The following is a 25772-nucleotide window of genomic DNA, read 5'->3' as shown; positions in this document are numbered from 1 at the left end:
TGCATTAGGAGAAATTTTCCCTTAAAGGCTAATGAATTTTCATGAGGGGGGGGTCCTTTTTAAAAAAATTTAAAAGAAATCTAAACTGAGGTGGAAAGATGTAGAAATGAACTTTAAAAGCCTGGGGGAACGAGAGAAGCTAATTTGCCCATCCCGAGTTGGGGGAGGGGGGAGGAGAGGATGAGTGACAAGTTTGACCGCGAGTGAGCAAGAAAAAGAGAAGAGTCCCGAGGGCCAACTGGAGGGGCCAGGAGGGCCACATTTGGCCCCTGAGCCTGAAGTTCACCCCTACCTGATCTAAACCAATCAATCAGTGTGGCCCAGATTGAAGCAGGGATCTTCTGGGTGCAAGGCACGCGCCCCACCCACTAAGCTATGGGCCCCTCCTGCTGTGCTGAAGTTTATTTTCCCCATCCTTATAGATAATCCCAGCAATGCTCTCTTGTCTACACCTTTTTCCTCCCTTGGGCTCTTAAAATTCCACTGGATGCTGTTCTTGGCTGTTCTCCCCATGTTTCTTGCATTCGCCTCACTCAAGTGTTTTTTTCCCCCTCACTGGACAGAAGGGGGTAAATCATATATTTGCTAGGAGGGAACAAAAGGACGGAAATATTTTAGATCTGGGGTTCTCAATGTGTGAGGATCGTTGAGGATGTGAAATGAACAATTGTAATATTTTAAATCCTGGTCCACCCCTATGGCCCTCAGCCACTGACTTAGGCACCTGCCAAGGCTTTTTTACCCCTCTTTTAAAAAAAACAAACTAGCCTTCAGGGAGTTTTTGGAAGCAGAGTTGCCTGTTAAGGGGGGGGGGGTTGTTTCCTGCTTTTTGTGTATGTGTGTTATTGTTATTTAGGGGTGGTGTTCTGAGCACCACACCCAGATTTGTCCCAATCAAAGAGCTGCTTTAGGACAGATTTTTTTAGGTGATGCACCTGGGTCCAAAACAGGAACCCCTTTTTAAAATGATATTTCTTGCTCTTTACAGCTGTGCTTTGTATACTGTGTGAAGTGCTTTGGGAATATATATATATATATATATTAAAATGAGCCCTGTTGTCTTTTCAAGGGTGTAACACAGCTTTTGCAACACAAAGGTGTGATTTATTTATTTATTTTGTTTTTGCTGCTGCTGTGGTTTGCCGTGCCCATTCTGCAGAATTTTTGCTGTCTCACCTGTTAATCCTACTTCTGGCTGACAAAGAACGGGTGAGTCCTCCTGAGTAGCCCACCTATCAAATGCCGGTCGAACAGCCCCAACTGGTTCTGCCGGATCTTTCATAGATCGGATGACAGGAAGCTCCTTATCCTGAGTCAGACCATCAGTCCATCTAGTTCAGTACTGTCCACACACAGCAGCTCTCCAGGGTTGCAGACAGCGGACATTCCCACAACCTACCTGGAGATGCTAGGGATTGAACCTGGGACCTTCTGCATGCAAAGCAGCTGTTCTACCCCTGAGTTATGGCCCTTCCTTTCAAAATAAAGTAAGGTTCTAGTCCTCATGGTTTCAAATTAAAGGCCAATTTAAATAGGAACGTTGGACGCTGCCTTATCCTGAGCCCAGACCACTGGTCCACACTGCCTGACAGAGGCTTTCTGGGATTTCAGACATGGGACAATCCCAGCCCGAATTGGAGATGCCAAGAGATGAACCTGGGTCCTTTTGCATGCAAAACAGGTGCTGTACCATTGTGCTACAGCCCTTCCCTTAATTTCTCTGTGTAGGGGCACAAGTAGAAATCATAACTGAAATAAAAATAAAGTGCATTTTATCATAGTGAAGACGGCTGTGGCCAGGTACCTGCGTGCCTCCTCCACTCGTGCTCCAAGTGATGTTAACTGTTGATGGGCAACGTCAAGGTGCCCCATCCCCCATCTCTGCTACAGTCTTCCTTCTTAGGCTCTGTATCTTTAAATCAGACCACCCTTCAACCAGAGGAGGCCTTCAGACTGGGCGGCTTTGAAAGAGAATTAGACATGGAAGGTAAGGCTGTCTGTGGCTACTAGCCAGGATGGCTATGTTCTACATCCACTATTGGAGGTAGTATGCCTTTGAATACCGGGTGGGCGCTCAGGACTGTGGCCTCATCTGCATTGTAGATTGAAAGCAATATCTTATCACTTTTAAGGGTCACGCCTTCCCCCAAAGAATCCTGGGAACTGTAGTTTGTGAAGGGTGCTGTGAATGATTAAGAGACCCCTATTCCCCTCTCAGAGCCACACTTCCCAGAGTTCCCTGGGAAGAGGGATTGACTGTTAAACCACTTCTAACAACTCTCAGCAGCCGTCACAAACTGCACTTCCCAGAATTCTTTGGGGGAAGCCGTGGCTGTTTGAAGTGCTCTAATGCCGCCTTAAATGTATCGTGCAGGCTGCCAGTATTTTGTGGGAGCGATTCAGTTGCACCCCAGAACTTTAGGTTTGCAACTTCAGTTGCCTGCGTGCAACTGATCCATTAACTTTTTTTGGAAAGTGACAGGGAAATGCATTGAACAGTGTGGGATAAATGAATGGTCAATGGGAAGATTGTAGATGACACCCCGCAAGCAAATCAGGATGAACGCAGGATGAATGCTCACTGCTGCATGTAACCTCCCGGCAAACAAATTGGAACGAATGCTCCACAAAGGCGGGACATAATCTAACCTCCACATGGGCTGTGTGCACGCTAACCGGAATGAATTATCGATACACAGGTAGCCTGCAGAGGTCCCAGTTGCTAGAGAATGTGGAGAGAGCTGCTGTTGCATTCATGCCCTACTTTTAGGCTTCCCAGAGACATTTCATTGGCCATGGAAAGAACAGGATGCTGGAATACATGGGCCTTTGGCCTGATCCAGCAGCCAGGTTCTTCTGATCATGGAATGGGAGTGCCACCCTCCCACCTTAAGGAGAAGCCCTTCAGGGACCCTTCTGGGCTGCTGGGGCCCTTAGGCCAGGGCCCAACATGGCCACCCTCTGGCACAGGACCTACTAAGAATTTATAAAATCCCTTTTGAAAAACACAGTCCATTAAAGCAACAAATCTAATGATTTAAGACAGCTACTAATAGCAGCAGCCATCAGGTCCACCCTCCAAACGTCCTTTGAAAAAGATGTGTCTTAAAAAATAATAACAATAATATTGTATTTTTAAATGGCTGCAACCTGCTAAATAGTTACTAAAGTTATTTAAACATATAAATAATAATAAAAATAGACTTCAGACACATAGATGTTGATGTGTTTTCATCTCTTTTGGGTTTCTACTGAGTTTCACGGTCTTTGGAATGTCTTTAATGCCTTGCTTTTCACTCTTTTCATTGATCATTGCCCTACTTCTCCTTAAACAGCTCAGAGGTTTTGTTACAACCCAGCAACATATGCGCTTGTTGAAATAAATAACGTAATACTTGTGAGAGGCATGAGGCCACTCTCTTTCGCTGCTGCCGCTACTCTCTGCACCTGCCAAACATCCGCCTGGTGGCTGTTAAGGGCAGACAGAAGCCTTTAAAAGAAAGCAACTGGCGTGAGGGGGGGGGAGAGACAAAGAGAGAGAATTGACAAGGCTTTTAAGAGGGGCTGTAAAATGGATTGCTTTCACTCGGCGAGGTTGGCTTTTTCATGTCTGGTAACCCCACTTGGCACCTTTCCAAGGGGCCGGTCTTCTCGCTCTCCCTCTCCAGCCGGGGCTGGAGGTGCCGGCCTCCTTCTCCGCCCCCTGCCCGGCCCAACCCAGCCTTGGCGAGGGCTGCGCTCCCTCCAGGCTGTTCACCCCGTTTGCAGCTTCACCACCAAGAGCCGTCTTGTTCGGGTGAGTGTTTTTTCCGCTGCGCGTAACGGGGATTCTTTTGGAGTGGTGCGTAAAGAAGGGCGCACGGGCTGCGCGCGCGCTGCCTCCGTGGAAACTGGGAAAGACTTCGGGTCCTGAAAAGTGGGGTGGGGGGCTCGATTAAAATAGAGTAGCCCCCACAAAAAAATCTGCACTCTAGGGGAAAGAATGCGAGTAGGGGTGCTCTCCAGTCTGGGAAACCAGGTGGGGGGTGTCTTAGGGGAAGAAATAACAAAAAAAGAGGTAGAAAACTGTGCGGCTTGGGGAAAAGGGTATGGCCCTCATTGGACCCCCTGGAGAATGAGAGGGGGGGTGTCTCCTGTTTTGAAAATGTGTCGCGTGTCTTGTGAGGGGAAGGGGGGTCTTCTCTCCTAAATGAACCCTTCGTTGCCCAGAATTCTTTGGCGTTGTATCCAACCTGAGGCATGTTCAGAGTAAAGAGCCCCATTGAAATGGGGCATGGCTAAGTTGGGCCCATTGATTTCGGAGGGTTTGCTTTGAGCCAGGCTAAGGCTGCGTATACACTGCACATTTCAAGTGCATTTCCCCTCCTCCTCCAAAAAAAAATCCTGGGAACCTTAGTGTGTGAAGGGTGCTGGGAATTGTACCTCTGTGTGGGGTAAACTACAGTTCCCAAGAATCTTTTTTGGGGGGGTGCGTCAAATGCATGGCATGGCATGTAAGTTGAGTGCAACCCGGTGTCCTTTTTCTTGCAACATGGCTGGCAAGAATTTCCTTTGCAACTGAAACGGGGTGTCCTCTTGTCTGCAAGGCATGGCTAAAAAGGGAAGGGGAGAGTTGTGTGGGGTGTGTTTGTTTTTTTGGAGGGGATACAGTGTTTTTTTTCCCCAGTATGGTGATTGGAGCCAATGGGGCGTTATTCATTTAGAGGCAGAGGTTATTGGGGTTTCCAGAGAGAAGAATTTAGGAGGTGGGAAGTGGGAAAGTGGAGAAGGTAACCCCAAATTTAGTGCTTGGAGGGGGGATGGAAAGGTCTACCACCACCACCCTGCAACTAAAATTTGGGTAAGTAGGGGTCCAAAAGAGAAAATTTGGGGGAAATAGGGCTCATGGGTATCCCACCATTTGAGAAGGGCGTGCCCCTCCCTAGCTGTGGCCACATGGAGGGGGCACGGTGCAGTGTGGCTTAACAAACCCAGCTATGGGGAAAGGGAAGTTGCAGATCCAAATAAGATGTGCATTTCCTCTGAAACACATATAGGCATAGGAGAAGCGGCCTGATTCTGAGTCTGACCATCGTTCAGTCTAGCTCAGTCTTGTCTACTCTGACTGGCAGTGGTTCTGCGAGGTTTCCGACGGGAGTCTTTTCCCCAGCCCGACCAGGGGATGCCAGGGACTGCACCTGGGACCTCCTGCATGTCAAGCAGATGTTCCACCTACTGAGCAACCCCCCACCCATTTTGTGGTGTCTTAGATTCACAGCAGCAAACACCCCACTTTTTCTACACTGAGAGCAACAAGACAAACAGCCCTAGTACCCTAGGAGTGGGTGGAGGCTGGCATCAACCTAGCCTTGTCTGTTTCTTTGAGGACTAGAATCCCTGAAATTGGCTAAGTGAGGGTGCAGAAGCAGTTAACGGCCACGGGCAGCGTGACGGTTTTGCGTGAAGCTGTCCTGATGCATCCAGAAGGGCCCTGCTGCATTCGATCAAGGTCCGTCTCACTCAGCCCTGCTGGCAAGAGCCAACCCTGGGCAGGTTGCTGGGCCATGGATAGACAAAGTGGTGCCCTCCAGATGCTTTTAGAGTCTGACTCCCATCGTCACTGACCTGGAAATTGGGGTCCGACCCTATCTGTAGCCCACTGCCCAGGTTGCCCCTGAACTGTCCACCAGAAATTGACCAATGGCCTACCCATTTAATTTCACATTTATGGGGGGAAAGGGGGTCTGTTTGCTGTACCCTGTTTTGCACCCCTCCTGCTTCCTTCCCCCAGGGAGTGGTCTGATTACACAATGAGCAATCTTTTCCTCCACCCTCGATGGGGAGAGTCTACTCCTGGACAGGACCTGATAGCGGATTTGCTTTCTTGTTTGGGTGGGGATCTGAGAGAGAGAGAGAGAGAGAGAGAGAGAGAGAGAGAGAGAGAGAGAGAAGCAAAAGGTGTGGAATCGGCTTTGTCATTGTGGAGGGTGAGGAGTTGCCCTGCCCCACCTCCTCTGGGGTGGGGGGCATCAGCCTGGAGAGACCAGGATCACTGGAGCAGTCTGGGTACACAGATCCTTAGCTGAGCCTTCAATTTCTTGCTAAGAGAGCCATTGAGCTGTTTTTATGTACATCTTGGGTTTTTCTGTATATTTGGAATGTCCTTTACTGACTCTTTCATAGGAATCTGGCTTATATCAAGCCAGACCATTGGTCCATCTAGCACAGTACTGCCCGCACTGACTGGCAGCAGCGGCCCAGGATTTCAGGCAGCCCTGCCTGAAGATGCTGCCGGGGATTGAACCTGGGACTTTGCCACTCGGCTCTTCCCCTTCCGTCCGAGCTTTGGCTCACTGTCTTCCCTTCCCAAAGCGGAAGAGAGCCGTTTGAAAGGCTAATGTACAGTTTGTACACATGTGCACGTTCCAAAAAACTCTGCAATCTCAGGATTGTTTGTGTCATGATTTGGGGTGTGGGGGAGAGATTGCTCTTGCCCCACGGCTTTCAAACGCGACCCCAGTGTGAGTGTTCAGGGCAAGGAAATGGACGGGTCTGAAGCCAACGTGACGTGGGTAGGGATGGGTGAGCATTTTGGTTCAGTTCTCATTTTGAGCTGAATTGATCAAATTTGCACTTCCCGAAACAAAGTGAGGACCGAAAAGCAGCCATCCTTCGAAATGTGCCCTTATCCCAACGTTGCGATGCATTTGTCCAATCAACCGGTGTTCACAAAAAATGCATGTATTTGGGGCAAGGGTGCATAAAAATGAATGTATGAGTGAAATGACATGCAAAGATGCATTATAGGATGAGAAATGGCTTGCAGAAATGTGTGCTTGAGTTGAAACTCCCTGCAAAAATGTGTTTATTAGCAGGAATTTGCACCAGCACGCTGCAGGATTTTCGTGAGGGTTTTGTTTTTTTAAAACAAAACCCTCACAAATATTATATATATATATATATTGCAAATTGCTGCAGTGTTATGGAAAATTGGATTTCAGATTGGGAGAATGAGAACCTGAGAGAAGCAACACTGACAGATATTTCCATCTCTGTGTGGGGAAGAGAAAACAGACTGTTCTCCTGGTGAGTTTCTGTGACCTACTTAAGAGAACATCAGGCCACATGTTGGCAGGGGATCCTCATTCCCTCTGTCCCAGGAGTTGATCTGTCATTTTGGGGAGAGTCCAGTTCCTTGTCTTCCCTTCCTAGCTTTGGGGAGAGAGAGAGGAGGGTGGGGCTCGAAAGTTTCTCAAAAGGATATTTGTTTTCCTGGGCGGCAAGGCAGTGAGCTGTCTGTTGGGTCACGAGATGTTAAGAGTCCTGCTAGATTGGGCCAAAGGCCACTCGAGTCCAGCTCCTCCTACTTTCAGCGGCCAGCTCCAGGCCTCTTGGGAAGTCCACAAGCAGAACACAACTGCCCCAGTCCTCTCATTGTAACCCCCAGTGCTTTGGAGGTAGACTGACTTTGTACTTGGAGGTTCAGTCCTTTGCAACCATAGGTCACGTCTGCACCATGCCTTGAAAGCACCATGCCTATGTAGTGCCTTGCAAAAGTAACCGGACCCCTGACCAATGCTCTCATGTTGCTGAATTACAAACGGTACATTGTAATTCTATAGAATGATCTTTGGTCTTTATTTTCCTTCAGATCCACAGCCTGACCAATGATCTTTCAACTGTGGGGTATTTATCCTGACAATGTGACAGCAACTTTCATGGTTCACAGGTGGAGGCCAATGGTAAGGTAACTGTGTCCTCGAGAGGGCAATTTCTTGCACCTGTGTAACCTGGGAGCTTCCACAGTGCAGGGGTCGAATACTTATGCAAGCAACGTGTTTCAGTTTTTTTATGTTTCTGGCAAACATTTCCCAACGTAAAACCAATGTCACCTTACAACAATTGATTTTGAGTTTCAGTGTTTCCAAATATCATTGAGAACGAAATTACAATGCACCATTTGTAATTCAGTTATATGAGAGCATGTGGCAATGGTCTGATTACTTTTGCAAGGCACTGTGCATTGCTTTAACAGTTATGGCTCCCTCCCCCAAAGAATCCTGGGAGCTGTAGTTTATCCCTTTAAAAACTACCGTTCCCAGCACCCTGGGCAAACTGCAGGTGTAGACTTGACCCTAGCTGAGACTCGTCCCTGCCTTCCCTTGGACATCTCCTCAAAACTGTGTTGTTTAGCCATGACTTTGAAATGTGAATTTACCAACCAGTAGTTATGGATGTTTTTACTGATTTTTTTTTAATTGATGTGAAATGTGATCAGTAATGTTGGACTACGGCCTGGGAGACCAGGGTTCGAATCCCCACACAACCATGAAACTCACCGGGGGACCTTGGGCCAGTCACTGCCTCTCAGCCTCAGAGGGAAGCAATGGTAAAACTCCTCTGAATACCGTTGACCATGAAAACCCTATTGATTGGGTCGCTGTAAGTCGGGATCGACTTGAAGGCAGTCCATTTCCATTTTCAAATCCACAGGAGCTGAATGTGTCTTGAAGTCTTGCAGCCGAATGAGGCGGCAGACAATCTTCTGGCCGGAAGTGAAGAATCTTCCACTTGAATGATCCCTTGCATAGGGAACTCCTTGCAAGCAGAAGGCTAGCCCTGCAGCAAGGGTGCAAGCAGAAAGCTAGCCCTGCAGCAAGGACATTTTTCAGCCTGAGGGCCGCATTCCTTTTGAGGCAGCCTACTGGAGGCCGCAAGCCAGGGGTGGGCAAGGCCAGAAGCAAAAATGGGCAGAGCGATGAATGTGAATATTACCTCTGTACAGTAGGCTAGTTCTACGACCCTCTCTCCATCCTCCATCCGGGCAACCAAGAGTTTGTTCCAGACAGTCAAAAACACTCCAGGAGGGTAGAAAACAGAGCCAGCGAGGGGTGTGTCCTGGGGAGAGTCCCGGGGGCCAGTTAGAGGCCTGGAGGGCCACATCCGGGCCCCAGGCCTAAAATTTCCAGTTTGTGCCCTACAGGTTACAGGTTGGCCTGGGACACTCCTTTCCAATGGGCTCCTAGGTTTAACTTGCAGGGGTGTTGTGTTTGGTGTTTTTTTTAAGCAAAGGAGCATTAAAAAAAATGTGATTCTTGCACACGTTTGTGGTCTGAATTGGCCCAGCTGTTTCTCTCTCCTGTAAGGCTGAACTGGTACAGTCCTTTCTTCTGCCTCGAGGTCTTACCATTTCGCTTGGCTGCGTGTCTTTAGGGTCCAGACTGCTTGTGGGGCCAGCAAGGGGTAGTGAGCAACTCTGGATTAACACTAGGGACGGCAAGTTCTGTCAGTCTGAATTCTCTCGGTTTTCTCATTTTTGCAATCTTAAATTCGGTTCAGCGCACTTTTGCAGCAATTTACCTTTTTTTTTTAATCAATTCTCCAGCATTTGAGTGCAAGTTTCTCCTAATCGACACATTTTTGTATGCAGTTTTGACTAGGGTACACATCTTGGCGAGCCATTTCTTGTCTCACAATGCATGTTTGTATGTTATTTTCGCTCGTATATTCATTTCTGATGCACGCTTTCCCCTCACATATGCATTTTTATAAACGTTGCATGGTTGGCAAACTGCGTTGCAAAATTTGAATAGGGGTGCATTTTGAAGGATGGATGTATTTCGGTTCTCCTATTCAGCTTTAAATGCAAACTGAATCAAATCCCTCACCCATCCCTAATTAATATACACACTCATCTTGGAGTAAGTCCCCCAAATGGGATTTAGATCGTAAAAGACACACTTAGGATTGCTTCAATTCTTTCCTTTTTCACATCCCAGTCGATGGATTCTTCCCTCTATACCCAATGTCCAGGGTGTGCATGCCGATCCTAATATAACCCAAACAGCATAATCTAGGCATGAGAGGGAGCCGTCAGTAGGCTTGGGTTTGGAAAAGGGGGATTTTTTAAAAGCAGAATATGTCAATAGGCCCCAGGTTCAATACTCGGCAACATCTCCAGATAGGGCTGGGTACGCCCCCTGCCTGAAACCCTGGGGAGCCACTACTGGCTAGATGGACCAATGGTCTGACTAGGGGGCTTCCTATGATCCTCTAACACAAATGTGGGGAATCTTCGGCCCTCCGGATGTTGCTGAACTACAGCTCCCATCAGCCCTGGCCATTGGTCACGCTTGGTAAGGCTGCTGGGAACTGTAGCTCAGCCACATCTGGAGGGCTGAAGGTTCCCGCCCCTCCTCTCACGGTGACGTGGTGTGTTGTCCTTCGTGCCACCCGTTTGGTCTTGGGTGCCTCCCACTCGGCCCTCAGGAGATTGGCGAGATAAGAATTTGGCCCTCGGGATGAAAAAATTCCTGGCATTGCATCCCACAGATTACATCAGCTCTCGCTCCTCTTTCTCCCCCCAAGGGCATCTCCAGCTTTTCATTCCTCTTTTTTTTAAATCTGTGCTGCATCAGTGAACTGGTTGCCCCGACGAGAGCATCCAGCCTATTTAAAAAATGCCTGCCGGCCGTATGTTTTAGAGCAAAATGTGGGACAAAATGTTTCCTTCTTCATTTATGTATTTTAAAAAACGAGAGAGTGATTCCTGGTTGGAAGGTCAGCCTCTGCAAATGCTTAAGGGTGTAAAGATGGATTAGAGCCAATATCTGTCTATTCCAGCATCCTAGCTCAGTGGTAGAGCCCCAGCTTTGCGCGCCAAAGGTCCCAGGTTCGATCCCGAGCATCTGCAGGTAGGGCTGAGAGGGACGGCCTGTCTGAAACCCTCAAGAGCTGCTGCCAGTCAGTGTGGAGACAAAACTGAGCTAGATGGGCCATTGGTCTGATTCAGTACACTGTATCCCTAGTGGCCTAAGCCAGATGCTTCTGGGAAGGCCACAAGCCAGACATGAGGACACCGGCCTTTTTTCTCCTGCTTCTGGTAAAGATACACTGTCCCTGTACATGGAGGTTCTATTTTGCTCTCAGCCCCCCTGCTGTCTTCCATGAATGTAGCTGGCAAACCTTTCTGTAAACTAATCCTAATCATGAATTAAGCATAATATGCCATGCAGGTGTACGATGATGATGATGATGATGCTATTCCTACTCAGAGTAGACCCACTGAAGTGAATAGGCATGATTAACAGGTTCATTACATTCAGTGGGTCTACCGCTCTGAGTAGGGCTTAGCTGAATGCAACCCTAATTTTTTAACACATCACTCAGATACCAATCTGCACGATCAGGCTGCAGTGTCAACCTGCTAAGTTTTGAAGCCTGTCGAAACAGCGGCGTTTCGATATGGCCGATGAATTGCGCTAGGCAGCTCCAAGTTTTTGGGAGCCTGGGTGTGTGCGCGCATGCATGCGCACGCGCACAGACACACACACCACTGGCCACAAAGGAAGAGGGCGTCTGCGGCTGGCTGTGGAGCTTAGAGTGGAATATGGGGTGGAGGCAGTCCCTAAGGAATGAACAAAGGACATCACTTAAAATAAACAAGGCTTGGCTGCGTGTGCGCGCGCACCCCAGTGCATGCCTGCAGAGGCGTAGGAGCCCATTGATACACTGACTCAGTATGAATGGAATGCCACCTATGAGTAACTTGCTTGCTGCTTGGGGAGGATGGGGCTACCCTTCTGCGCCCAGCACCGATGGCGGGGGGGAGAGAGCGGTTGCTACCGTGCTGAGTCCGAGCACCAGTGTCCCTTTCTTCTCCTGGATGGGCCTTGTGTCGAGAGGGAGGGCTGTCTTGTGCAATGGCTAGAGCAGAGATTTGGCACCTCGGGCCCTGGGACCTCCTATAATCTTCTAAACGTCCCAAAGGAGGAGGACAAGAGATTGCTTCGTAAGCTCTCTCTTCGCTGATGGAGAGGGCAAGTGCGTGGGGCTTCTCAAGATCTGTGTGATCAATGCAACAGAATATCATGCGGCCCTTCAGCCCTCTCTGCCTGGCCCTTGGACCAGCCCTCCTTTGCGTCCTCCTCGAGTGCTTTTGCCTGGCCGGAGCGTGCCTTTGCACTGCCATCCCACCTCTGGCTTCTCTTCCTGTTGCTAGAATGCAGACTATTGCCCAAAGGAAAGAGTGGCACCCATCGATCCAATTTTGCCTCTGGCCCTGCCCACCACCAGCATGTTGCCCCCGCAAGGTTCCCTTGGGTGGTAGAAATTTCCACACTGTGGAGCACAGCATGGAGTCGAAAGCCGCTTTTCCCCATTTTTCTTTATCAAATGGCCTTAGACCAGGCACGGGGAAGCTTTGGCTCTCCCAGTGCTGCTGAACGACAATTCCCATCATCTCTAGCCACTGGCTATGCTTGCTGGGGTGGATAGGAGTTGTCATTCAGCAACATCTGGAGGGCCAAAGCTTCCTCATGCCTAAGGTATTATTATTATTATTATTATTATTTATTAAATTTATATACCGCCCGACTAGCGATAGCTAGTTATATACCTTAACACTCCTTTGCTCACCAGGGAGAAAGATTCCCCCACCTAGCTTTTCCCTTGACTTGCTGTGTTTCTACATACAGGGAATTTGTTCAGGGTAGGGTGATCAGTCGCGCAGCCTGCAACGCCACAGTCCACAAGGACTGTACCGCGTGTGTTTCTCTGACTTAAAGGTGAGCCCATTTGTGTGACTGCTGGGATTTGACTCTGTAGCATCAGCAAGAAATGTCAGTCAGGTGCTGTGCAATCTGAATCCTCTCCTTGTCTGGCTTGCTTCTGTGAGCTCTGGATTAAAAATGGAAGGAAAATCCATCTCGCTCCCATAATTAGGGCTGTGTGGTTTTTCCTCTGTCTATCTTCTCTGCAGTGCCCAGACTCTTCCAAGAAGCTTCTAAAAGGGCTGAACGTTTTGGCACTGGCTGACGTCTGCTTGTAAATCTTCTACGTGCGCTCTCTCTCTCCCTCTGCAGTGGCAGCTGGGACTCCTGTTTGCAGAGGGGGCCGCAGGCGAAAAGCCACACCCAGATCAGCTGACGCCTGGAAACCATATCCATCTCAGACTCCCAAAGCATCACGGCTGGGCTATTCCCCCTCCCCCCCCCGGTGTCGAGGCAGGATGATTCATTCTGGGCCAAGAAATGCCCAGTTGTGCAACCTGCGTATTTATTTAAAATATTTCTATCCCACCCTTCTACCCTATAATGGGCACTCAGGGCAGCTCACAATAAAATCGAACATGTACATAATGAGAAACTTGTAGCAATCGTGCCAGTTTTACCATGGCGTCCAAATTTCTCCCTTTTTTATCTTTTGCTGCTGTGCGTCATTTTATTCTCGGGAGTGGGGAGCAGAGTTCATAGATGTGTGCAGGAGGGCAGAAGGATCTGTTCATTTTGGTTCCCTCCATTTCTCATTTTTCCAGTTAAGTTCTCTGCATTTCTGCAGGAAGCTGCGAATTTTTAAAAAAGTAGGGAAAGCGTAGATTTCTCCTTGCACACACACTTTTTTCTATGCAGACGTGACTACAATACACATTTTTGTGTATGCATTTTCCCGGAATAGAATGCATTTTTGTATCTTCTTTTCGTTCATCTGTGCATTTTAATGCACACTTTCCCCTAATCTATCCATTTTTGCAAACCTTCTTTGGTTGGCGAACTGCGCTGCAAAATTCGGAGAACTGCAAATTTTGAAAGAGGGCCATGTTTTGGTTCTCTTACGGTTTGGGAGGCTGCAAATTTGATAGATTCAGCTTTAAATGCAAACTGAGTTGACTTGATTCCCCCCCCCCAATCCTTAGTGTCCAGGTTGCTAAAGAATTGCTCCTGACCAGCAGAACTAGCCGTGGGGCTTCCAGTCATTTACAGCAATCCCTGCCACGAGAAATGGTGCGAGCCATTAGCACGGATCACTTTGGGGGGGAGGAGGAAACATTTTTTAAAAAAGGATTGGACAGGTGTGCAGCGATTTTCAAAACTCCATGGTAGCCCAATGGAGCCTCAATGTGTTGGAGCAGTCTACCCCTGGATCCCAGCTGCTGGGCAACAAACAAGCTGTTGCCTCTTCACCCTGCTCTGTGAGCTTCTCAAGATGCGTTTTCCTAGCTACGGCTGGAGACAGAGTCCACGACTCAATCTCCCCATGGCACCTAGTGTGGCAGTTCTGACTTACAAATCTATAAATCGCTATGAAGCTGTGAAATATGCTGACTTCCTAGGAGCGTAGCGTTTTCCACATTCACCCGGCGTAGCTACAGGAATCGGTACAAGGTTCAGGTTTGTGCAAGCACCCTGACCATCTTGCCTATGAATGTATATGTGCATTTTACGTAAACAGCGTAGAGGTTGTTGAGGCACTGATGGCCACCAGCTTGGATTAGACAAATACAAAGAGAAGGCTGTCAAGGGCTACTAGCCATAACGGCTACGCTCTGCCTCCATGGTCAGAGGCAGCATGTTTCTGAATACCAGTTGCAGGAAGCTGTAGGAAGGGAGAGTTGCTGTTGTGCTGATGTCCTGCCTGTGGGGTTCCCATTGGGGCATCCGGTTGCCCACTGTGAGGACAGGAAGCTGGACTAGATGGGCTTTTGGCCTGATTCAGCAGGCTCTTCTTACATTCTTATAAATCTTGTTAGTAAATAAATAATATTTTTTTTTAAAAAAGAAGCAGGTTGGTGGTCCTCAAGATGGCAAAGGTAACCCTGCACATGTATGTGATTTCCAGCCCAATGAACGAGGGGGGAGGGGGAAACGGAACAGGATTGTGGTGGGTTGCAGGATCCAAGCCTTTTCCGATGCCATGCTAAGGTCTTCCCCCCCCCTTCTCCTTGGTCAGCAGGACCAGCATCAGTCCTCCAAAGCGAGCCATTCACTATGGTGCTTTTAAGCAAAGCTGCAAAATGGGAGTGTTTGTTGCTGCAGGATTTGGGCCTATCTCTCTACCGTGGGTCATTCCTGGTGGATCTCTGACCTCAATCCTCTAAAGCGAGTGTTGACTTGATTTTGATCCAGGCTTCGAAATGTGTATTTTGGTTGCGGCAGATATCGGCCGTGAGTCATACTCAGAGCAGACCCACTGACGTCAACAACACACGACGCGGCCGATTTCAGCAGGTCTCCCCCGAGTGTGGCCAACAATGCATCACCTGCTTTTTGATATTTCAGTCCCCTGCCTGCAGAGAGCTGGCAATGGCTCCAAGCGGAGCCATCTCCCAGGAGGCTGGCTGTGGGCAAATATTAGCCGAGTCAGGGCCGCGCCCATCCGCTCGGGACTCCGGGGTGGCCTGTACCACTCTGGCGACAGCAGCTGAAGAGGGAAGCTTGCCAGATGCACTTAAGCCCTGTTTGTTCATCCTGGCAACAGGCAGGAGGATGTCCTTTCCCCTCCTCACCACCTCTCCCCTGGCCCCCGCGCCTTCACAAGAGAGCGTCTCCTCTGAGGCTTCCAGCCAACACCCACCCAGGGGGCAGCAGGAGGCTTCTGCGGCTAAGCAAACCCTCTTCCCCCTTTGCAAGTGTTCCCTAGATGCAACTCAGCAGCGGTCTGCCTTGCATGCAGAACAACCCTAGCTTTGTCAAGCAGGGCTAGGAATTGTCCCCTGAGCCGCAGCCACTCAAGGTACACAATACTAAGCTAGCTAGACCAATAGTTTGACCTGTATGAAGATGGCTTTCTGTGCTGCTCTTTCAACCATCCCTTCTTTCAGAGCCATGAGGACTGGAACCTTGCTTTCTTCTTCGAGCAAGGCCTCTAGCTCAGTGGCAGAGCACACGTAGAAGGTCAGTCTCCGGGGAGAGCTAGGAAAAGGCCCTTGTGTGAAAGCTTGGAGAGCTGCTGCTTGCCGGTCAGTGTAGGCAACACTGAGCCGGATGACCCAGTGATCCAACTCGGTAGGAGGCAGCTTCCAGTTTAAATCAGCCCTTAGAATCATGAGATGACAGCTGGTATAGCACAGTGGGGAGGAGATCCAGAGTCTGCAAGTTCAAATCCCGGCTCGTGTCTCCTGGGCGTCAAGGGCCAGCTAAAGATCACCCCACAGTGAGTGGCTCAGGGGTTACATGCCCTGCCACCTGTGCAGCCGCGGGCAAGCTGCGTAGCCCCAAGGATCCCAGTTGCCCCCCAGCTGGCAGTTGCGGACAAGGAAGGGGCTGGCTTGTGCAGCTGTGGCAAGCTGAGCAGGCCCTCGCCAGCTGGGGAGGACTAGCCTCAGAGGGAGGCAATGGGAAACCCCTTCTGAATACTGCTTACCATGAACACCCTATTCATAAGGTTGCCATAAGTCGGGATCGACTTGAAGGCAGGCCATTTCCATTTTCCATTCGTGCTAAGGAGAGCCAGTGTGGCATAGTGGTTAGCGTATTGGACGTAGTGCAGACGACCTTGAGCTAGATGAACCAGTGCTCTGACTCTGTAGAAGGCAGCTTCCTCTGACCACGGGCTCCCCTTTGAGCATCTGCCCTAGCAATATAAAGAGAGCTCCTGAGCATGTCTAGAATGCCTTTACCTCCTCTACCAATTTGCCTGGCCTCAAGTGCTGGCGTCTGGTCTGACGCGCCATTGGTGGTGTGGGATTCCTTCCAGAAGGCTCCAGGTGCGGACAGGAGAAGCCGCAGGTTATGAGCAAACAAATGGGCCTGCAGCCAGCAGCCAAGGCCTTCCGGACTCCTAGAACCGCGCCCTTTGGCATGTGGGCGCTGCGACAGTTGGCCTCCCTCCGCCTCCTTCCCTGGTCTTTGCACTGAGGTTTATAGCTTGCAAGAGGCCTTGAACGATCCTGCGGTGTGATGATTAAGCCGTTGGGGCCCCTAACGGAGGAAGAGAGAGAAGAAGAAGAAGAAGAAAAGTCTGTAGCCACTTTGAGGTTGTGGCATCGATGGATGAGGCGGAAGACGCATGGATTGATTGTGCCATGCGCTTATCTCGGCTTTTCTGCAGCCTCCTTCCAGAAAGGGGCCTCTGCGTTTGGGTACAGTGCCTACATGAGACTGCAGAGTTTGGCGTTCACGGAGTTGGAGGGATCCTTGTGCGGCTGCCTCTAGGCCAGCCCCTCGACGCATGAAATCCAGAGCTGGAGCATTTTCAACATAGGGCTGACCTGCTTCTGTTTGTAGACCACCCAAGAGGGAGAGCCCAGCACTCCTCTAGGGCAGAGGTGGCTAACTTTTTGCTGGCCAAGGGCTATGTGCAAAAGTGGGTGTGGCCAGGGTGCAAAAGTGGGGGTAGCCCAACTTTTAAGGGCACATTAGGAGAGGTGTCATAAAAACCTGAATCGCATTGCAGATTCGCAGCAGGGGATCTCCGGGAGTGACCCATTTTTTATTTTTAATGGACAAATTGGGTGTGGGAGGACCATTCTTAAATTGATGCTCTTATTAACCATAGAGAATTTTCTGCTAATGTTTGACCGAAATCTACCCTCATGTAATTGAAGCCCATTAGGTTCAGATCTACCCTCTGGGATGGGGGAGCACACTCCCCTTCCCCGCACGCGCAGCCTTGGAGTTATCAGCTTCAGCTCACAGCTCAGCCATGAAGCTCCCTGGACGATGCTGAGCTTTTGACTGTTCTCTCAGCCTAAGTTCCCTCACAGGGCTGTGGTGAGGATTAAAAAGAGGGGATTGCCTTGCGCACAGTGCCTTGAGCACATCAATAGAATGCAGGGTGTTTATTTGGACTATGGTTATGACAATAAGATTATTATAATTATTACGAGATGGATTAATTGACATGTTTATTTGGAGAAAAATTGATAGATATATTTCTTAAAGAATTGAAACCTCTCTTTGACTTTTTGTGGAAAGAATAAAGTAATGTTTATGAGATTTGATGATTAATTAAGATAACTACTGGAGGAAAGTGATTTTATAATATGATTTAAGAGACAGGATTGTTATATATTGTAGATCTATAACTGATTTGATATGTGACAAATGGGAAGTCAACATTTTATTTTATTTTTTGTTTAATCATTTTTGTTTTGTTTTGTTTTTTGTCTTTGAATGTTTTATGATTTGGTTTTCTATGTTTTATGAAAATTTGAATAAAAATTATTAAAAAAAAAATAGAATGCAGGGTGGGGAGGAGAGAGAAAAGTAACAAAAGAAAAGTCATTCCGTCTCGGTTCAAATCTCTTTGTTGCACGAAGGTTTCATTCACAAATGTGGCGGCACAAATCCCTCGCTTACAAAAATGCCCATGAACTGGAATGACGGTTTTAGCCAGCCCAGCTGGCACGTTTGCAGGTGGGGGGTGGGGGAGAAGACAACATGCCACTGAAGAGGGCGTAGGGTGAGAGCTTGTGACAGCCAGGGAGGGCTACTGCCTTCCTGCCCAGCTTCTGGGCTCCATCTGGATGGCCACTTTGGACGCTGGACTAGACAGGCCTTTGACCCTATCCAGCGAGGCTCATCTTCCATTTGGATTAGCCATGATCATGAGGAACTGAACCTCCATGTACAGAAGCAGCCTACCTTTCCATACTAGGTGCTAGATCACTGGGGACAGGGCTTACCTGTGGCCTAGCTATTGCTGGACTGCAGTTCCCATCATCACTGACCATCGGCCATGCTGGCTGGGGCTGATGGGAGTTAGAGCCCCACACCTTCTGGGGGACCACAGGCGCTGGTGCGTTTACACCCTGCTCTGGGGCTTCTGACTGGCCACTGTGGGATGAGATGGGCCTTTTTGGTCCAACCCAGCAAGTCTCCTCTTAGGTTCTTAAGCTTGTTAGGAGAAAAAGGTTTCTAACCTAGCCATTTTCCTTGACAGCTGTGTACATGCCATACGTTTAAACCATATCCCCCTCTCCCTCCCAAAAAAGAATCCTGAGAACTGTCATTTACCCTTTACAGACCTGCAGTTCCCAGCACCCCCGACAAACTACAGTTCCCAGGATTCTTAGGGGGACAAAAAATGTACTTTCAATGTGTGGTGTGCACGCAGCCTATGTTTCCATGTGCAACAAGTTCCCTCAGGAGGGAAAGGGGGGGCTTTCGTTCATACAGCCTGAAAGGAAAGGCTGCACCATTTGAGGTTTATTTGTGTGAGGGCTGTACCATACTTGTTTGTCTGTGCAAAGACTTTGTCCATGGGGGAGGATGGAAGGAAGCTTGCAGCCGTGCAAATCTCCCACCAGCACTCTGGAATGCTCTGTGCCCTGCGAGGGCTGGAGCATCCAAGGGAGGACTGTACCACATGCTTAAAGGGGAGGCCTGAGCCAGGAAAGGGTTAAGGTGCTCAGTTGAAAGAATGATCCCATGCAGAGTGTGCTTCCTCCTAGTGCAAGCTGGGAGGGGGAAGGCGGGTGGATGGGTGGGGAACTCTTTGGCGGGGACTGCCAAGGGAACCCAGCCAAACGCTTTTGCCCCAGGCGGAGCCCTCCCCAGATAGGAACCAGATGGCCTGTCCAGTTTGCAGATGTTCCTGGCAGCAAAAAAGGGCTGCTGATCAAAGGCAATGAGGCTGGAGGGTTTAATGAAAGGAATGTGAAGGGACAGGAAAGGAGAGAGATGGAAAGGGGGGAGGGCTGCTTTCGGAGAGCTCTACTGGGGCTGTTCGAAACCGGCCCTTCAGGACTGTCCTTCTGTCCTTAGGGAGGACTTTTCCAAGAGGTCAAGAGAACCCGCTATTGCAGACCACAGTTGCAGAGTAGTAAGGGGGGAGGCAGCACTTTGGACGTGCTCAAGTGAGCACTTGAGCATTGTGACGTGCATGTTTCCCAGGGAAGATATTTAGCGTTTGTGGGCATCCACAGGAATTTTTCCTAAGGGGGTGGGCAAAGTAAAACACTGAAAGGGGGTGGTGGATATAAATGCCTGTACATTTTGTAAATGTCAGTGCCGGTAAGTTTTGCCTCCTGTATCAGTTTCTACAAATGCTAGAAACCTACTATTTAAAAAGAAAAGAAAATGAAAGCTGGGAATCTGGGGATTAGGGTTCATCTGCTGACTGAAATCAGTCACATTCCAAAAAGAGCTACACCAGTTGAATTTTGTCCTGTCCTGCCCTCCCAGTGATATTGGAGTCTTGCCAGCAAAAGGAAGCAAGATGAAGAATACCCATTTCTTACCCACCCCCATGTTTTTCATGCTTTTCTGTCTCTGATCATGAAGACTAGCAACGTGCTCTGCTTAAATTGAAATGAAAATGTGAGATGCTTAACCTCTAGTGCTGGACAGAACCGCCAAGGCAGCTTTCAGAGCAACAGAGCTGGGCTAGTACTCCAGAAGACCACCGGATTCCACTTCCTGGGAATCTCTGGGGCAGAGAAAATCAAGTTTCTAGTCCTTTTCGCTGCCTAGACATTTTTTAAAGTGGGTCAGCTGAAACTGCTGAAGCGGAAAGAGGTGACAGAACAGCAGTTGAGGACAGAACTGGGTTAATCTGTGGTAGTTTCTCATCCCACCTCCGTGAAACGGAGCTCAAAAAACCAGCTCAAATTATGCAAAACAGTTAAAAGCGCTGAATTACAAAATATGTTATGCAAACTAAAAGAAATGATGCCTGTTTTGCACAATGTATGTGATGCATGCAGCTCTGACCATTTGGATCAGGAGTTTTGGGAGCCTCAGGCCCAAGGGCCTAAAGTGGCCCTTTAAGCTTCTCTGTTTGGCCCTCAGAACTCTCTCTAGTGCCCCCTCCTGGAGTGTTTTTGCCTGACTGGAATGCATCCTTGAACTCTGACGATGCCCCTTGCTTCCCTGGATGAAGGGGGAGAGGTGTTTGCATCCGATGCTCCACCCACTTTTTGCTTCTGGCACCGCCCACCAATGGCATACAGCCCCATAAGGTTGTCCAGAAGGGAATGCAGTCCCCGGGTTTGAAAAAGGTTCCCCGCCTCTGATTTAGATTCCCTGGGCACGTAATATGGGATTGCCTAGAGATTTGCAGGGGGGGCATTGGCATCTACAGCCATGGCGAAGGATTTGTGGTGTCCATGCAGCGGTGGCAAACTGGTCCGGCCTAGTTCTTGCTCACTGTTCTTTTGCTTTTTACTTTTCCATCCTTCAAAGGATTTAACCATGCAACTCAACAGCTCGTTCTCTCTCTCCCGCTCTGTAGGCTGATACCGGTCCCATACATAAATTAGCGCAAAGATGCCATCCCAGTTGGAACACGCTATGGAAACCGCGATGTTTACTTTTCACAAATACGCAGGGGACAAGAACTATCTAACAAAAGAAGATCTCCGGCAGCTGATGGAGAAGGAGGTCCCGGGGTATATGGAAGTGAGTGCGGCAGCTCTGGGAAAATGTGCAAGGCCAGCGGGGTGGGTGTATGTGTGGGGGGAATATCCTGATTTTTTCCCCAGACTGTAGGTGATGTTGTTGTTTGAAGATCAGGTAGGGCACTGGAGCCACCAGTCTCCAGTGGCCTAGGGCAAGCCTCGCGGGCTTCACAAAGATCTCCTGCACTAGAGCTGGGATCCCTCAATGCCCTGTCCCAGGCTAACACAGCCTCGTGCTTGATTCCAAGCAGCAAAAATGGCTTGACTGTAATGACAAAGGAGTCCGTGCCATGTTCTTATTGCAGTTCCTTTTATTGTCTTGCAAAGAAGCAAGAAAGCATTCCCTTAGCCTAATCTATGCATACGAGAAACTGAAGAGTACCAGGCAGCGCCCTCACAGCTCCTCTGCTCCATTAAGCCAGGCAGCTTGATTTCTCGCCTCAGATTGTGTTCAGGAAAGGCAGGCCCACTGTACGCAGTGTTGGCTGGTGCTCATTGGGACTGGTGGGGCAGAAGGCAGGGAGCCAAGGACAGGCAGAGCCAACTTGTTCTAGTTTTGCCCCCATCCTCCTTCCTCCTCAGTCTTTCAAGGGCAACCGAGACTAGGGATGGGTAAGAATTTAGCTAAAATCAAACTTGGCACCAAACTTCCCTGTAGTTCACACATCCGCTCTCTTTGCCGACCGATCCTGAATGCTGCAAACTTCTGCAGCTTTTCCCAACTACTGATTTTTTTTAAAAAAAGCAAAAACTGCATTGAACATAATATTATTATCTTGTATTCCCTATGCTGTGTTGCTGTGCTAACGAGAAACTAACCAGCATGGGTCTTTGCTGTGCTCAGGTGAAACTGACTAGTACTGGTCCTTGCTGTGCTAAGGTGAAATTAACTGACATAGGTCTTTGCCTTGCTCAGGCGAAACTGACCTTCACCTGTCTTTGCTTTGCTAACCTGAAACTAACATCTCTCTTTCTCTCAGGGTAACTGACTAGGAAATCTCTGGCTTTCAATTCTGGAGCAGAAGGAGGAGGCAAAGCGGGGGGGGATTGGGTGGGTGGGCATGAGGCAAAGAGAAAGCCACTTTCCTTTCCAAAAGGAAAACGTTGTTAGAAATAATGATTACAATAATGTTATTTTTCCGGAGAAAACAATAAACCGGTAAGCAAAAGATAGCAGAAAAAATAACAAAAACAGACCATAACTATGTACTAGTTAGGTAGAATACAGGCACCACCAAGTGAATCTCATCCTTAGCTGAGGTTCCCCTTAAATATTTTTAGGGGTACTTCTGCAAATTTTGGGTTTCCCCCAAGTCTCCTAGTGCTTCCCTTTTATATGAGGATGGTGCAATCTTGGCCACACAAGCGATGACACTCACACCTGACCATTGGAAATAGAAAAATAGGGATTTTTCTTTTCTTTTTTATTCCAGGATGGGCCCCAGAAATATAGAGTCTGCCCCTGGTAAATAGGAATTGCCAGAGCGGGGGGGGGGGAGAATCTGTCAACTTAAGTTCCCTTGCTTTCTCATTTTTCCACTCTTCAATTCAATTCTCCCCATTTCTGCAGCAATTGGTGATTTTTTTCCATTGAAAAATCCTCAAAATTCTTCAGCACTTTAGTGCAAATTTCACCTAATCAGCTCATTTTTGTCTGCAAATGTACACATTTTTGCAAGCAAGTTCTCATCCTACAGTGCATTTTTGTAGGTTTTTTTCACTGAGATAATAGGTTCTTATGCATACTTCCCCCCAAATAGATGCATGTTTGTAAAACATTCTTTGGTTGGAGAACTGCATCACAATATTTGGGTAAGTGCAGGTTTTGAAGGATGGCTGTGTGTGGGTTCGCGTATCCTTTTTGGAAAGTGTGAATTTGATAGATTTGGCTCGAAATGCAAACTGAATCGAATTTCTACTCCATCCTTATGCCAGAGTATCTGTTTTAAATGCCCCTTCTCTGATTTTCCCCCACCCATCTGCCCTTTTCTCTCAGAACCAGAAAGATCCAATGGCAATTGACCGGATCATGAAGAACCTGGAAGAGTGCCGGGATGGCAAAGTCAACTTTGAGGGGTACCTCTCTCTCTTTGCGGGGCTGACCAACGGATGCAACGAGTACTACGTGAAAAAGATGAAGCCCTCAGGGAAGAAGTACTGATGAGATGGAGGTGCGCAATCTCACTAGTGGAGCACTGATGGCACGTTTTGGAGCAACCGTGTTGCCACCGTGATACCGATAATCCCGAAAGAGCCTGCCTGGCTAACCCTTCTGCCTGGCTAACCCTTCTGCCTAGCTAGCTGTTTCTGCTTTGAAAAATGTCACATTGTGCATTCCAGCCTAATGATCCAACTTTGCATTTAATCTGGACCCTAACAATCAACAACCTCTCATTCCTCCATCCTTTCCTTGAAATCCCCAAATCCCTTTCCCATGCTGTATCCTCTACTCGGCCGTGAAATAAACCATTTTTCTTTTTAAAATCAGAGGGCCTGTTTTCATATTTTAACGAGGGAAAATCCTAAGAACTCGTTCTTTTTGAGCTCGTCTTAAAATTATAAGTGGAGCTGGAGGTTGCAGGGATTTAGGTTTTGGAAGGAAGGTAAACTGGTTCCACCAGCTTATTATTGAGGTCAAACCTTGGATGTCAGGACTCGAATCCAGGTCCAGACCCCAAGTGTTTGTTTATTGCGGCAAACAAAAACACTAAAAGCACTTTAAAGTATCTTAGAAACAAAAGACTTAAAAATGTATGTAAACAAAACATCTTTAAAAATGTAGTTAAACACATCTTCAAAACATCTTTAAAAAACAACGTTTAAAACATCTTAAAAAGCAATTCCACACAGATGCAGACTGAGATAAGGCCTCTCCTTAAAAGGCTTATTGAAATAGGAAGGTCTTCGACAGGTGCCGAAAAGATTAACAGAGATGGGGCCTGTTTAATATTGAAGGGGAGGGAATTCCAAAGTGTCGGTGCCACTACACTAAAGGTCTGCTTCCTATGTTGTGCGGAACTGATCTCCTGATGAGATGGTATCTGCAGGATGCCCTCACCTGCAGAGTGCAGTGATAGACTGGATATATAAGGGGTAAGACGATCTTTCAGGTATCCTGGTCCCAAGCTGTATAGGGCTTTGTACACCAAGACTAGAACCTTGAACTTGGTAGCAAATGGGCAGTTCATTTAGAATGCTTCCAACTGCAGAATTTCCTCCCGGGGGAACACTTTTCTGTTCCCCCACCTCATGTTGATGATTTTCAGGCATCTGTTAAAGACAAAGTAGGTCTTTGGAATGTAAGAGTCGGTCTTATCTCAGAACATTGGTCCATCTAGCACAGTATTATCTACACTGACTGGCAGCAGCTCACCAGGCTTTCAGTCAGGAGTCTTTCCACAGCCTTACCTGGAGATGCCGGGGTTAGAACCTGAGACCTTCTGCATGCAAGGCAGGTGTCCACCACAGAGCTATGGTTTTTCCCTTTAAAATAATAGTAAGATTCCAGTACTCATGTTTCTGAACAAAGGGCTGGTTTAGGAAATAGGGACCTAGCAAGCTGTCTTCTGACCGTTGGTCCATTTATGTCCACACTGTCCTGACAGCAGTGATCCAGCACAGAGTTCCTTGGGAAGAGAGATTGACCGTTAAACCACCTTAGGAATTGTAGCTCTGTGAGGGGAACAGGGGGTCTCCTAACAACTCTCAGGACCCTCAACAAACTACACTTCCCAGGATTCTTTGGGGGAAGCCGATTCACTAGAAAAGACAATCGTGCTGGGAAAAACAGAAGGGAGTAGAAAAAGAGGAAGGCCAAACAAGAGATGGATTGATTCCATCAAGGAAGCCATAGACCTGAACTTACAAGATCTGAACAGGACTGTTCACAACAGATGCTACTGGAGGTCGCTGATTCATAGGGCCGCCATAAGTCGTAATCGACTTGAAGGCACATAACAACAATAGTGGAATAAATGTATGGTGCGAATGTGGCCTATGTGTGTGGATATATTTATTTATTACATTTCCATCCCCCCCTTCCTCCCAAAGAAGCACCCTGGCCAGTAGGTGTACTCCTGATATACCCAGAGTTGGCAAAGGTGTTCCCCTCTGGATGTTGCTAGACTACAACTCCCATCATTCCTGACTGTTGGTCATACTGCCTGCTGGGGGCTGGAGCCCAGGAGCATCCAGAGGGCACCCTGTTGCCTACTTGCGGTGTGTATACAGAGTGCAACACCATAAGAAACACCTTGCCGCTGGATCAGGCCAAAGGGGGCCCATCTAGTCTGGCCTCCTGTTCTGACAGTGACCAACCACATGCCTGCAAGCAGGATCTGAGTCCAACGGCACTCTTCCCTTTTGTGATTCCCACCAACGGCCATTCAGACAGATATTGTGGAGGTAGAACACCACTGCCATTGACAGCCTTCGCCTCTGTGGATTTGTCGATTCTGGTGGCCAATGCATCCCCTCGTGGGAGTTTTCACTCTGCACTGCGTGAAAAAGTCTCTCTGTTTGTCTGTCCTGAATTGCCCAACGTTCAGTTTCCCTGGATGACCCCACTGGGTTCTGGCATGATGGTCCCACCAGTGAAAACAGCTAGGCTGGTGCGGACCAGAGAGAGGGCATTCTCGATTGTGGCCCCCACCCTCTGGAACTCTCTCCCATGTGA

At 48.4% G+C, this 25772-nt stretch overlaps 1 protein-coding gene across 4 annotated transcripts; it reads left to right on the top strand.

Moving 5' to 3' along the window:
- The first annotated feature begins 3688 nt into the window (after nt 1-3688).
- Nucleotides 3689-23584, top strand: S100A10 (S100 calcium binding protein A10). 4 transcript variants are annotated; one of them, XM_061606506.1, is made up of 5 exons: nt 3781-3796; nt 6981-7065; nt 7631-7721; nt 20932-21098; nt 23094-23584. In XM_061606506.1, exons 4-5 carry the CDS (start codon nt 20967-20969, stop codon nt 23256-23258), a joined length of 297 nt encoding a protein of 98 aa, XP_061462490.1. In that variant the 5' UTR covers nt 3781-3796; nt 6981-7065; nt 7631-7721; nt 20932-20966; the 3' UTR covers nt 23259-23584. The 4 variants fall into 4 exon arrangements, with proteins under 4 accessions (XP_061462489.1, XP_061462491.1, XP_061462490.1 ...); XM_061606507.1 differs by lacking the exon at nt 6981-7065 and having other exon boundaries at nt 3721-3796; XM_061606505.1 differs by lacking the exons at nt 6981-7065; nt 7631-7721 and having other exon boundaries at nt 3689-3796.
- Nucleotides 23585-25772: the final 2188 nt, after the last annotated feature.

This window comes from Rhineura floridana, chromosome 22 (assembly GCF_030035675.1).
Source record: "Rhineura floridana isolate rRhiFlo1 chromosome 22, rRhiFlo1.hap2, whole genome shotgun sequence".
Taxonomy (NCBI): Eukaryota; Metazoa; Chordata; class Lepidosauria; order Squamata; family Rhineuridae; genus Rhineura; species Rhineura floridana.
Note: the sequence above shows the minus strand (reverse complement) of the source record. Positions and strands in the feature narration are given on the sequence as shown.